The 15,024-nt window shown below is 40.8% G+C and overlaps 1 protein-coding gene across 1 annotated transcript in view; it reads right to left on the bottom strand.

The window, feature by feature from the left end:
• The window catches only part of LOC126412800 (exosome complex component RRP46), a 38,322-nt gene extending 23,598 nt beyond the window's left edge, over positions 1-14,724 (bottom strand). Inside the window, exons 1-2 of the mRNA XM_050082578.1 lie at positions 14,480-14,724; positions 5,572-5,685 (exon numbers count right to left, since the gene is read on the bottom strand). Of these exons, the coding sequence (XP_049938535.1) occupies positions 5,572-5,685; positions 14,480-14,624 (259 nt within the window). The 5' untranslated portion in view covers positions 14,625-14,724. The remainder of the gene's footprint in view (positions 1-5,571; positions 5,686-14,479) is intronic.
• Positions 14,725-15,024: the final 300 nt, after the last annotated feature.

Below are 15,024 nucleotides of genomic sequence, written 5' to 3'. Positions count from 1 at the left end.
CCTGGCCTCAAAAAGGAATCATGTCCTATACCAGGATTTCAAATACCTATCATCATGCTCTGATAAGAGGATGCCCCACCCAAAATCCTACCTTTGTCACCCGATGTTGTGTTCTGCCACCCACTCTACCTATAAAATATCCTTATGCATCCCTATCACAATCCTGCACCCCCACAGGTCACTCCCTTGCGGTCAATCCAAGTGAAACATCTGTCCCATACTCCTGCCCCCAACCCCACACCTCCCCAGTCCAGTGAACGGCATTTCCTACCCTATAGAAGGCAGGATGATATGTGAAAGCAGCCAAGACATATCAGCTATGCTGTAATTATTGTACAGCATTCTATGTAAGCACAGCAAGTAATCCAATGTCTACTGACATGAATGGCAACCTACAAACTGTGGCAAACCTCAACATGACCACCCACTGGTGAACATGCTGCACACCACAACATAGTTTCTCTGAAGTATGCAGGTGGGAACTGTCTCTTCAGCATATCCTGCACTCTTGCAATCCCTCTGGGCTAAACCTCCACTAACCCATTTCCCAATTCTCACCTTACTTTTTCCCTTCTGTCCACACAACCCCTTCCCTGTCTAATTCATGTATTGCCTTCTCTCATCACTCACTCCCCCATCTCCGCCCTCCCTCCATTTGGTCTCTCCCCCCCCCCCCCCCCCCCCAGTCTGTCTGTCTGTTTTCCATTCCTCTTCCTTTCTCTCTTCCTTGCCTACCTTGCTCTGCATCTCCACCTTCCTCGCATTTTCCTCCTCTCCCTCCATCTCTCTACCTCATATATTCTCTATCGTCTAAAGTCCTTCTGTCTTGTTATTCAGCCATTGAGTCATTTGTCAAAAGATGCCTCACACTAGCCTACTACCCCCTTCTCACCTTGTGTGTCCTTCCAACCGCCTCACCATCTCCATCTGCACAGGCGACTGCTATCGACAATCAACAGTAAGTCTTGCTGTGGCCAAGTGTGTATGCATTTGGATGTCTGTCTCATTATGTGTGTTAATGTGTGTATTTCTACTAGAGAAGGAGCAAGAGCTTGGAAGCTTGAAAAATATTGTTTCTGTTGCTTGTTTCGATGTGCCATACATCAGTCAGTTATAAGTCAGTGATTGCCTTTCCTTTATTTTACGTAACGGAATTGAATATTTCATGTGAGTGACCAGTAGTCCACTCCTCCAATCACTTCATACTTAGCTGGCTTAGTTAGATCAATCATATTTGTTACATAACTAGCTGAGAAGCCCTGCACTGCCCTGGAATTTATTTACAGCTGTGTCCGAGACTTTGTACGCATGGTATTTATTTTTTACTTTTAAAGCTACCTTGTATACTACATTGGAAGTGAAATGACTGGGAACATGAAGAGCCTGTTTGCTTCACTAACATGCTAGGGCCATGTACAGTTGACAGTGTGAAAAGCAACTGACACTAAGGTTAACATCCTCAACATTCAGCACCTGATATTGTAGTTTATTTGTGGTAATGGGAGCTGCACATATTTAAAGCGAAATGGTAAATTGTTAGGAATAAGTGGGATCCGGAGTACAAAAATTCGCTTGCCTGTGCCGCTTCCCATAAAAATTTCTGCTGCTTCTGTGTTATGTTGGAGAGAAGTAACAAAGTCTCAGAGTGAAGAGTTCTAAAGAGCGAGATAATGCTTGATCCTCTTGATGAGAGAGTAACACTGTGCCTTGCTTTCAAAAAGAAATTTCAAAGAGCCTGATGTTCTCAAGCCACAAGTCTCGCATCATGATCTTCATTGGATTCTTGAGACCACTTAGTCCTCAATCTTTTAGCCAGTCTGATATATTCAGAAAGTCTTTGGCACTTTCTAGGCATTTTTATATGCAAACAAAATGAAATCAAAATGTAATGGGTAGGCACCCAAATCACAAAGATGACTTACGACTCATTTTTCCTATCAAAGACTATCTGTAAAACCTATCAAATGAAACAAAGCAATTTTATAAACTTTTTAATACACATTGCAAAATTGGTAAATTTTTGTATCCTGGGGAAATAAATCCACCATTAGTTTGTATTCGTAAAGATAAGATTGCAGCATTCACTTCTGTCACCAACAAACTTCTGAAAATACTAATGGCGCCATCTATTTGACCTTCCGTGTACGATGCAGTGATGATTAAACACCCTAAGTACTAAGCTGAGCAGACAATTTTAGATGGAACTTTGTACTACAATATCTCCCCCCCCCCCCCCCCCTCGTGTTCCGATTTTGGTAAAATAAAGCCTATATGTTGCCCCAATCTACACCCAGGCACTTGTGAAAATCCCATGAAAATCTGTTTAGTAGTTTTGAAGATTAGTGTGTTTATGCAGAAATAAAGACATACACAACAGTTTTACTGTTTTGCTATTCATACAGACCAGATAGAAATTTTCATATATTTGACAAAACTTCCTGACATTTTGAATGGACAGACTGTACTAAAAAATAAAAAATTTATCGAAAATTTCACCAATGTTTTCACAAATACATTCCTTTGTCTGGGTGTTCCATTAACACAGACAGTACAATTCAGAAATAAAATTATATAATCCATTAGATAAACAAATCAAATTATCTTGGGATGTGAAGCAATTGACTCTGGAAATTACACATTATCCAAAATTAAAATGCTGATTAAAAGTATCATATCCTTAGATAATTGTATAGCTGCTATTGGGAAATGTCTTTGTAATGTGCTAAGAAATCAGAATATAAGGTAAGTTAAATTATATGAAACAACACCAATATCACTTTTCTACATGATGCCACTGATGATGGGCACATGTGCCTAATTATAGTTTGAGAATTGGCAAACTGCAGAGAGAGCACCATGTGTACAATAGTACAGCACTTCCTTCTTCATCCCCAGCTCATTACCACCTGGATCAGTACTACCTACCTATATACCACCATCCTCCATATCCACAACCTGGCAGCTATCAAACACTATGTCTCCTAATATCATATTGGCTCGAAATACTTCACCTCCTTCCTTACGCATATCAAGAACTGTATCCCAGTAAATAGCTACTTCTCCATGAGGTTAATATATACAAACAAATCTGAGGCACAGCTGTGAACACCCGACTGGCACCCTACTATGCCAACCTGTGTATGGGACGTGTAGAGAAAATGTTCCCAGATACCCAAAATCCCAAATCCCTTCTCTCGTTCAGGTTCATTGGTGATCCAGATACAGGAACGAGACACTCTTTCCTCAATCGAACATGCATCTCCACATCTCAAATTGCTTCATGCGAACCTCTATCTGAATCAAGTCCACTAACCATCGACAGCAACTGCACGATATTTCTCCCCATTCCACACTAAAAAAAATTCTTCCGGACAGTCTTCCCGTCTGTGGGCAGTCCATCTGCAGTGATGATGAAACTCTTGCCCCATAGGCTGAAGGTCTTACCAAAGCCTTTGCAGAGAGGCATTACCACTCATCCTGCCCCAAAATCTTGTCAGCAGTCAGATTTCCCAACTGTATCCACACGTGCCATTAATACTCCACTCACACAAATGAACTATAAAGGAGCCTTTCACTCCCCTCCCTCCTCCTGCCCACTCACAACCCAATATATCATCCCCCAATGAAACAACTTAATCATATCCTTGGTCAGAACTTCATCTATTTTTCATTGTGCCTAAAAGTGAGGCGCCATCCTACCACCAATCCTCACCATCCCTCCCAAAAGTGTTATTCTGCCACAAACTAATCTAACTAATATTCTAGTCTGTCCTTGTTCCACACCTTCTGCCAACTCCTTGCCACATGAGTCTTACCTCTGAGAGAAAATCTGGGTACAAAATCAGTCTGTTCCAACCACCCAGTACATCAAACTCCACTGCTTTCATAGGCTGACCCTATCCCATCAGAGGCAGGGACACCAGTGAATGGAGCTAAGTCATATTCTGCCTCCGCCATTCCTTTTACGTGGGCATATCACCACTCAAGCATCTGATTGAGCAGAGGTGACAGCTCAGTGGCAGACCACACTACCTAGCACAAAATCCTCGATTCTGATGGTGATGTCACAACCTATGCGGTACAGATGTTTCCCCTCGATATCAGCTTCTCCAAATAAAGTGTATGAAAAATCATCCTTGCGACACGTCCTACAGAGCCATAGTCATCTTAGCCTTGGCCTCTGCTGGTCACTGCCCCGCACCCACCTCCATGACCTTCACTTAACTTGCCCTGCAACCCACCCTTCCCCACTCCCCCCATTCTCTCTCCTTTCTCCATTCTCTCTATCTCTATTCCAAACCACTCCTCCCAGTCACTGGGCAAAACTCACCCTGATTGCAGGCGAAGCCACATTCCTACCCTGTGCATGCTGTTGCCTCTCATCATCTGCCTCATTCACTCTACCCGACACTACTGCCCACCACGATCACTCTACAGACACTGCAGCCCAGCAGGAGTACCTATACTCTGTAGCCCTGAAGCTAGCAGTGTTCTCAGTCTTTCTCACATGCCTGCTGAAGGTTCACTATTAGAAGAGTTGTTACCTTTACTTTTTAAATTATTTATTTAAAAATAAAGCCAACTTGTTAATGAAAAGTATCCTTTATTCCATTATTAGCTCACAAGACGTATCTCTTTTTCTCTCTTCCCTGATTTGCTTAGTTAAAGTGGGAGTAATGCTCTACTGTCTCTGCCATAAACTCCGAGCTTCCAGATTTGATCCACACTTAAATTGCCATTTCTTTTACTCTGGAGCAAAGGGATGACAAGGAGAGGTGAAGAAAAACTGAATAAAAGGATACCTCTTTGAAAGTAGCTTCTGTTTACAAAAAGAAAGAGGGCAGACATGTTCAAATTGTAACATTTCTTCCAGCCCACAATTTTCCATGATGGACACATAGGTGTTTCTATTAAATCATACTACATCTCTAATATTATATATAAAAACAAAGATGAGGTGACTTACCGAACAAAAGCGCTGGCAGGTCGATAGACACACAAACAAACACAAACATACACACAAAATTCAAGCTTTCGCAACAAACTGTTGCCTCATCAGGAAAGAGGGAAGGAGAGGGAAAGACGAAAGGAAGTGGGTTTTAAGGGAGAGGGTAAGGAGTCATTCCAATCCCGGGAGCGGAAAGACTTACCTTAGGGGGAAAAAAGGACAGGTATACACTCGCACACATGCACATATCCATCCACACATACAGACATATGTCTGCTTGTGTCTGTATGTGTGGATGGATATGTGCATGTGTGCGAGTGTATACCTGTCCTTTTTTCCCCCTAAGGTAAGTCTTTCCGCTCCCGGGATTGGAATGACTCCTTACCCTCTCCCTTAAAACCCACTTCCTTTCGTCTTCCCCTCTCCTTCCCTCTTTCCTGATGAGGCAACAGTTTGTTGCGAAAGCTTGAATTTTGTGTGTATGTTTGTGTTTGTTTGTGTGTCTATCGACCCGCCAGCGCTTTTGTTCGGTAAGTCACCTCATCTTTGTTTTTATATATAATTTTTCCCACGTGGAATGTTTCCTTCCATTATATTGTACATCTCTAATATCTTATACTTACTCGGAAGACCTGTTTTCGGACGATAAATGGCTTCCACGTTTGCTCGGTCAATTAAAATCTTCGATAGCTTGACTTCTGCAGGTCCAAATACACCGGCCATTACAGCTGTATTTCCTGGAAAATGGACTCATCGATGTAAGTGACAGTACACCACATCTAATGGAGACAAAAGGCAATCGCACAGTGAAAGGTTTTGCAAACAATGGACTGAAGTGATGTTATCAGTGCAAAAAGAGGATGCAATTGAAGGAGATAATATAGTACTAGGTGTCTATTTTGCTCTTAGTGATCGGCTTAAGAGTTTTTCTGCATATAGTCCCTAATACCTACAAACTGAACACACATATACAAATTTTCATGGAAAATAAATTAGTTAATATGTATATAGACTGAAGCAGGAAGTGAAAATTTGTACCAAGACCGGGAATCAAATGTGAGTCTCCTGCTTACTACACAGGTGATTTAGCCACTAACCACCTCAGCACAGCAGTTCACACAACTGCATGGATTACCCTGGCAAACCTCCCTCCTCGATCCAAATTCTTGCTGCCGCCCCAGGCTACTTTAAATTCCCCTGAGTAAGTAGGACACCAGTGTTTGATTCCTGACCTTGGTACAAATATTCACTCACTGCTTCAGTCTATATACGAGGGCAGTTCAATAAGTAATGCAACACATTTTTTTTCTCGGCCAATTTTGGTTGAAAAAAACGGAAATTTCTTGTGGAATATTTTCAAACATTCCCGCTTCATCTCGTATAGTTTCACTGACTTCCGACAGGTGGCAGCGCTGTACGGAGCTGTTAAAATGGCGTCTGTAACGGATGTGTGTTGCAAACAACGGACAGTGATCGAGTTTCTTTTGGCGGAAAACCAGGGCATCTCAGATATTCATAGGCGCTTGCAGAATGTCTACGGTGATCTGGCAGTGGACAAAAGCACGGTGAGTCGTTGGGCAAAGCGTGTGTCATCATCGCCGCAAGGTTGAGCAAGACTGTCTGATCTCCCGCGCGCGGGCCGGCCGTGCACAGCTGTGACTCCTGCAATGGCGGAGCGTGCGAACACACTCGTTTGAGATGATCGACGGATCACCATCAAACAACTCAGTGTTCAACTTGACATCTCTGTTGGTAGTGCTGTCACAATTGTTCACCAGTTGGGATATTCAAAGGTTTGTTCCCACTGGGTCCCTCGTTGTCTAACCGAACACCATAAAGAGCAAAGGAGAACCATCTGTGCGGAATTGCTTGCTCGTCATGTGGCTGAGGGTGACAATTTCTTGTCAAAGATTGTTACAGGCGATGAAACATGGGTTCATCACTTCGAACCTGAAACAAAACGGCAATCAATGGAGTGGCGCCACACCCACTCCCCTACCAAGAAAAAGTTTAAAGCCATACCCTCAGCCGGTAAAGTCATGGTCACAATCTTCTGGGACACTGAAGGGGTTATTCTGTTCGATGTACTTCCCCATGGTCAAACGATCAACTCTGAAGTGTATTGTGCTACTCTTCAGAAATTGAAGAAACTTCGGTGGACTGTTCTTCCTCATGCACCCTACAGCCCCGATCTCGCACCGTCGGATTTCTATGTTTGGCCCAATGAAGGACGCAATCCGTGGGAGGCACTACGCGGATGATGAAGAAGTTATTGATGCAGTACGACGTTGGCTCCGACATCGACCAGTGGAATGGTACCGTTCAGGCATACAGGCCCTCATTTCAAGGTGGCTTAAGGCCGTAGCATTGAATGGAGATTACGTTGAAAAATATTGTTGTGTAGCTAAAAGATTGGGGAATAACCTGGTGTATTTCAATGCTGAATAAAACAACCCCTGTTTCAGAAAAAAATGTGTTGCATTACTTATTGAACTGCCCTCGTACATAAAAATCATATCTGTATATGAGCAGAAGAGTCACTGAAACTGTGTAATTTCATTTAAATAAATTAGTCTTTGAGTTAAAAGTTGGCCTGAACTTCAAAATGCTTTACTAGGTAAATATCAATGGTATGTGGGAAATATTTGCATACATCTTATCTGTGGTCCAATCCACTCAGTACCTTTAGGGTAGATCACGTGACACTTCTGCAGCATTGTGAGGAAAGACAGGATTATTAGTGTTTAATGCCTGACTGACAATGAAGTCACTAGAGGCAGAGAATGCTCAGACTGCGGAAAGAAATTGACCAAGACCATTTTAATGGAGAGCAGAGCCGTCACAGCATCTGCTTTGAGCAGTTTAGGAAAATCAGGGAAAACCTAAATCTGTTTAGTAGGACAAGGTGTTAAACTGTCATCATCCTGAATGTGAATACTGCAGCTTAGAACTCTGTGACCTACTCAACTGCAATAGCCTACTACGATGACATAGGCTAATCTGAGTCAATGGTCAACTTCATCTGTGAGTCAACTTGGCCTAATAGCATTTTTAAGAACTTCTGTCATACATATTTTGAAGGTTTACTGCCAATGAAAATTCATCCAAAGTTTGTGAATATTAATGGGGAATTTCCTCATCCTTTAAATATACAGGGTGATTCAAAAAGAATACCACAACTTTAGGAATTTAAAACTCTGCAACGACAAAAGGCAGAGCTAAGCACTATCTGTCGGCGAATTAAGGGAGCTATAAAGTTTCATTTAGTTGTACATTTGTTCGCTTGAAGCGCTGTTAACTAGGCGTCAGCGTCAGTTGATGCTAAGATGGCGACCGCTCAACATAAAGCTTTTTGTGTTATTGAGTACGGCAGAAGTGAATCGACGACAGTTGTTCAGCGTGCATTTCGAATGAAGTATGGTGTTAAACCTCCTGATAGGTGGTGTATTAAACATTGGTATAAACAGTTTACAGAGAATGGGTGTTTGTGCAAAGGGAAAAGTTCTGGACGGCCGAGAACGAGTGATGAAAATGCAGCATGCATCCAGCAAGCATTTGTTCGCAGCCCACGAAAATCGACTCGCAGAGCTAGCAGAGTGCTGCAAATTCCACAATCAACTGTATGGAGAGTCCACATTGGCACTTATCTGTCCGTAACTACCTGAACGTCAACTACCCGAGGCGATGGATCGGGCGCCAGGCAGCCCGTGACAGAGCACTTCATCACTGGCCTCCAAGAAGCCCTGATCTTACCCCCCTGCGATTTTTTCTTATGAGGGTATGTTAAGGATATGGTGTTTCGGCCACCTCTCCCAGCCACCATTGATGATTTGAAACTAGAAATAACAGGAGCTATCCAAACTGTTACGCCTGATATGCTACAGAGAGTGTGGAACGAGTTGGAGTATCGGGTTGATATTGCTCGAGTGTCTGGAGGGGGCCATATTGAACATCTCTGAACTTGTTTTTGAGTGAAAAAAAACCTTTTTAAATACTCTTTGTAATGATGTATAACAGAAGGTTATATTATGTTTCTTTCATTAAATACACATTTTTAAAGTTGTGGTATTCTTTTTGAATCACCTTGTACTTTGTAAGAACATCTCAAGTTTACAATCGCACTTTGAAATATCAAAAAATGCACAGTATGGTACTGGGTAGTAGGCGATGAAAGAGGTATGAAACAGAGAGGATCACGATCATTCACAAAGAAAGAGTATGTTACACTCTGAATGCGGGCACACTTTGAATGCGAGCAAAACGTGAATGTAAAAACTGATTTCTCAGTGATGCTGAGATCATATTAAAAGTAATAAACTGATACAGTGCACAAAGTTTTTAATTTGAATGAATTGTGGATACATTACTCTATGCTAAAAGCAACAATAATCAAAATAGAGGATGGCAGCCAGTGGTCTAGCACAAAAAGAAGACGATGCTCCTTTCATTTGCCTGAGAGATAATGGCCAGTGTTGCTTCAAATTCAAAAGGGTTCTTCTTATTGATTATGTTGCAATAGGTTTAATAATAGAGGCAGGTTAAGTGTTTGAGTGACAAGGTATTTATACAGACAGACACATTCAAAGAAGTGTGCATCGACTTAAGAACCTCACATAGAAAGCTTGTTAAACAACTACCCATATTGACAAGAGACTCACCTCACATTTACTCCCACATGAAGTTTGTCAGTAATGAATCACAAAAAAGCAGAGGCTATAGAGGGGCATGTACATCGCAGTCGACAATGATATTGCCTCTAGTGAGGTCGAAGTTGAGTGTGACACTGAAGTTATCTGGTCATATATAACAAGTGTAGGTGAAACCAAGTTAATTGTTGGATGTTTTTACCAGCCACTCACTGTGACAGTTCTAGAATCATTCAAAGCAAGCCTACAGTCAATAGTGTGTAAATACCTTGATCATACAATACTAGTCGGAGGTTACTTTAACCTACCGAGTATGGACTGGGATGTCTATGGATTCGTTGCAGGGGACTGCAGACAAACAATCATGTGAAATACTTTTGAAACTGTTTTGAGCAGCTAGCTCAGCAGCCCACACACAACGGAAATATCTTGGACCTTGTAGCCACAAACAGGCCAGACCTTATTAATAATGTCAGTATAGAAATGGGGATTAGCCATCATAATGTCATTATAGAAACTATGATTAGGAAAGTTAATAAATCAGTCAAGAAGGCTATGAGAGTGTTTCTATTAGATAGAACAGATAAGCAGTTATTAGCATCTCACTTAGACAGTGAACTGGCATCACTTAGTTCCAGTAAGATGGGTGCAGAGGAATTATGAGCAAAGTTTAAGCAGATTGTAAATCGTGGTCTGGAAAGTTATGTGCCTAGTAAATGGATACTGGATGGAAAACGACTCACCATGGTTTAATAATGAAATTCGGAAAATGCTGAGCAAACAGAGGCTGTTGCACTCTTGGTTCAAAAGGGAATGCACAAATGATGACAAGCAAAGGTTAGCAGAGATTCATGCATCTGTGAAAAGATGTATGTGTGAAGCATACAACTACCACTGTCACACCTCAGCAAAAGATCTGGCATAGAATCCAAGGAAATTCTGTTCGTAGCTAAAATGGATAAGTGGGTCCCAGGCTTCCATTCAGTCCCTTATTAACCAGCTTGGCGTGGGAGTTGAAGATAGCAAAATGATAGCCGAAGTTTTAAATTTCATGTTCAAGAAATCGTTCACACAGGAGAATCGTACAACCATAGCATTACTTGACCATCGGACAGACTCCATATGGACGACATAGTAATAAGCATTCCTGACATACCGAACCAACAGAAAGATTTGAAAGCAAATAAATCACCAGGTCCAGATGGAATATCAATTTGACTTTACAAAGAGTATTCTACAGCATTAGCCCCTTACCTAGCATGCATTCATTGTTAATCTCTCATTGAGCGTAAAGTTCTAAGCAACTGGAAAAAGGTGCAGTTGACTCCAGTATATACAAATGGTAAAAGAATGGACCTGCAAAATTACACAAAATTACAGACCAATACCCCTAACTTCTGTTCGCTGCAGAATCCTTGAACATTTTCTCAGTTTGAATATAATAAACTTTCTTGAGACTGAGAAGATTATGTCCACAAACCGCCATGGTTTCAGGCGACATTGCTTGTGCAAAACTCAGCCTGCCCTTTTCTCACATGATATAATGCGAACTATGGATGAAGGGCAACAGGCAGATTCCATATTTCTGGAAAGCATTTGACATGGTACCCCACTGCAAGCTGTTAACAAAGATACGTGCATATGGAATAAGTTCACAGATATGCGAGTGGCTCTAAGAGTTTTTAAGTAATAGAACCCAGTATTTTGTCCTTGACAGTGAGTGTTCATCAGGAGTGCCCCATGGAAGTGTGGACCACTGTTGTTCTCTATATACATAAATGATTTGGCGGGCAGGGTAGGTAGCAGTCTGTGGCTGTTTGCCTACAGTGCCATGGTGTACAGTACAGAGTTGAAGTTGAGTGACTGGAGAAGGTGCAAGACAACTCAGACAAAATTTTCAGTTGATGTGATGAATGGCAGATAGCCCTAGACGTGAAAAAAATGTAATTTAATGTGGATGAGTAGGAAGAACAAACTTTTAATGTTCATACACAGATATACGAGTGTACTGCTTCACACAGTCGAGTCTGTGGGAACACTGCAAAGCGATACAAGTTGGAACGAGCATGTGAGAACTGTGGTGCGAAAGGCAAATGGTCAGTTTCAGTTTATTGGCAGAATTTTAAGAAAGAGTGGGCCATCTGTAATGGAGACTGCCTATAGGATGCTGGTGTGACCTAGTCTTGAGTACTGCTTGAGTGTTTGAGATCTATACCAGATTGGACTGAAGGAAGGCATAGAAGCAATTCAGTGGCAGGTTGCTAATTTGTTACCGGTAGGTTCGAACAACACATAAGTTTTAAGGAGATGCTTAGGGTACTAAAATGGGAAACCCTGGAGGGAAGGCAACATTCTTTTCAAGAAAGACTGTCAAGAAAATTTAGAGAACTGGCATTTTAAAATAACTGCCACATGATTCTTACTGCTACCAACATACATAGCACATAAGGACAACAAAGACAAGATATAAGAAATTGGGGCTCATAAGGAGGAATATAGACAGTAGTTTTCTCCTTGCTCTATTTGCAAGTGGAACACAAAAGGAAATGACCAGTAGTGGTACAAGTTACCCTCTGCCATGCACTGTACAGTAGCTTGCACAGTATCTATGTAGATGTAAAGTGCAGAAATACGATCTTGAGAAATAACTTACAGTACCTAGCATTCAGTGTTAATGTGACACAGGAAGAAGGCAAGTGGACTGTAATAGTAATAGGCCTACCACAATTACAATCCATGGAAAAAGTGAATAACTAAACTATGCAACACCTGATTACCAGGCAAAAGAAGGAAGAAAAATAAATAAATCAACTTTTCTGCAGACACTAGACTACATGCACTTATTTCACATGGTGACAAGACATTTTGTCTTTATAAGCTTCAGGTTCAAACACTGTAAATGCAAGTTAAGTATACACTGAGTTGAAAATGACCAACTAGTAGTATCAGTAGGCTACACATGTAACACCGCACACTACCTAAAATCTTCATTATACTATGAAAGGACTTTGGAATCTTACTTGTTCTGGTACTTTGCATATACTTTTTTCATTCTCAATATACTGTGATATACATAGTGATCTAATGTTTCTGAAAAGATTTTCTGGCAATGCATTTAACAATTTCTTTTCTAAAATAGCTGTCAAACTTACAAATTTGCTGAATTTAGAGCCTGCATTATGCTCACTGGAAATTTCGTCCCTATCATCTTTCTTTTTGAGATCTACCCTCCACTGTTTTGACATTAAAGAGTGTAGATTTAATGGGTTTGCTCCAAAAGTACATTCGTAATTCAAGTAAACAAGATTACACATTAGCCTAGTGAATTCATTACACCAATCATAAGTGTTACCAACTGCCCACATTTTTCCCTTTGATGATATCTTCATACAATCTTTAACTCCTTAACTTCTACTTAAACTTCTCTTTCTTCATTGGATCCATAAATCCAACCATTTTGCGACAAAAAGTGAAGAAAAGTGTATGCTAGTATTATGACAAATAATCAAATTTTATTGTTGTGGACATGTAGCTCACTATTGGAATTGTTATCCTGCCTTTCCGTTTCCAAGTTTTTCACTTCTTTTTCATAACCAAACAGTGAACAGAATATGTAAGTAAATATATAAGTGTTTAGAAACTTTAGTTCATGAATGACTTCCATAAGTATGGTTTTGTTATGTGTTATATTTAATGACTTATTATGTACCAGTTGTACATGTGTAAGTGGTTGTACTCATTTGATCCTTAAGAAATAAAAAGAAGTAACAGCAAACAAATGAGATGTAAGGCTTAGCTACTTTTTAAAAATTTACTGCTCGAACGTAAAGAAATGTAATTGTAATCTTAATCTCTAATACTTCACTGTTAAATTATTACTAGTGTATCCCACTGTAGTGACGTGCTTCCAAGGGAAGTAATAGTTCATTCAAATATTTCCATGGCTACTTTCCTACATATCTAGTTTCAATTAAAATTAGTTGGACACAGCAGTTAGCAGCCACATTTAACTAAAACTACTTAACTTCCAGTGAATCAAAACGACAGTTATTCTACCTTAGCATACGTCAGTATATTTCACAAGATTCGTACTTCCAAAAAATGTATCTTGGCTAATAATACTGCAATACTCATCAACACTTCCAGAAATTTCAATATAGGTACGGGCACAATCCACATCATCTGTACAAACACTATATAACCATCGTATAACAGAAGGTGAAATTAAAGCGGAACTTGAGTCGATATGATATAATATTGTACTATATAAATGCGGTTACTGTTTACGTTTACCCAAATAAATGCCGGCCGCGGTGGTCTCGTGGTTCTAGGCGCACAGTCCGGAACCGTGCGACTGCTACGGTCGCAGGTTCGAATCCTGCCTCGGGCATGGATGTGTGTGATGTCCTTAGGTTAGTTAGGTTTAAGTAGTTCTCAGTTCTAGGGGACTGATAACCACAGCAGTTGAGTCCCATAGTGCTCAGAGCCATATGAACCCAAATAAATGTTACGAAAGGAATAATGTTCTGTCATAATAAAACACACAAGGCAATAGCGAACAATGTGTAAACGTCACTGGTAATAACGGAAGTTTACGTAAAACTCCTATTCTCGTTCGAGAGGGAATATTTACAATGAGACCTGACTGCGTATAATGAAACTTATTATTAACTTTTTATATGACAACAAACACTTTCAGTGCTTCGTCACATCATGAAATCTACACGTGCTGTTTCTCACAGTTGTTCACGGTAAAGCACTCTAAATAATTTCCAATACACAGGAAATTAACAGAACATGGACAATGAACCTCAAAGGAGGAACTAATTATTTTCTGGAATCACTGATACACATACTCATGACAGCGAGTTGGTTATCTTCCTACCTTGTGTCAAGATTGCCGAACCATCTGAGCGGGACACGACATTTAATTCAAAATGAATAGGTCGGAGATGTATTTGTTCTTCAGTCACAACAGGGTCTGTTAAGGAACTGGGAGAATCTGCTATGTCAATTGTTTCCACCGGCATCGTTAAGAATTTAAGATTGTGATAGCGATGCACTTTAATACAGACGCATACGGACGCACGGCTTGTATTTCGACAGCGTAACTTCGCTGACTTTGTTTACAAACTTTACCGTGCTTCCACAGATATTACGTCCATAAATTTGCGCTTCCCTCCCATTTGCACAGAAAGCTTGTACGTTAGACTGTGGCTTGTACATGCATTCACACAACACCAAAACATGAGTAGCACATACGTAGAGTTACGGCAGCCTCTGGTGCGAAAGTTGTTGCCGTTTGGCAGATGGAGTGACACTAGCGCTACAATACGTGAGAAAGCAATCATATGCATCGTCAGGATATTGTTTATTTTTGTGAGATTGAAAACTTTCCCAGCGTACATACTGTTCAACAAAATTTCGGGA

This window comes from Schistocerca serialis, chromosome 7 (assembly GCF_023864345.2).
Source record: "Schistocerca serialis cubense isolate TAMUIC-IGC-003099 chromosome 7, iqSchSeri2.2, whole genome shotgun sequence".
Lineage (NCBI taxonomy): Eukaryota > Metazoa > Arthropoda > Insecta > Orthoptera > Acrididae > Schistocerca > Schistocerca serialis.
Note: the sequence above shows the minus strand (reverse complement) of the source record. Positions and strands in the feature narration are given on the sequence as shown.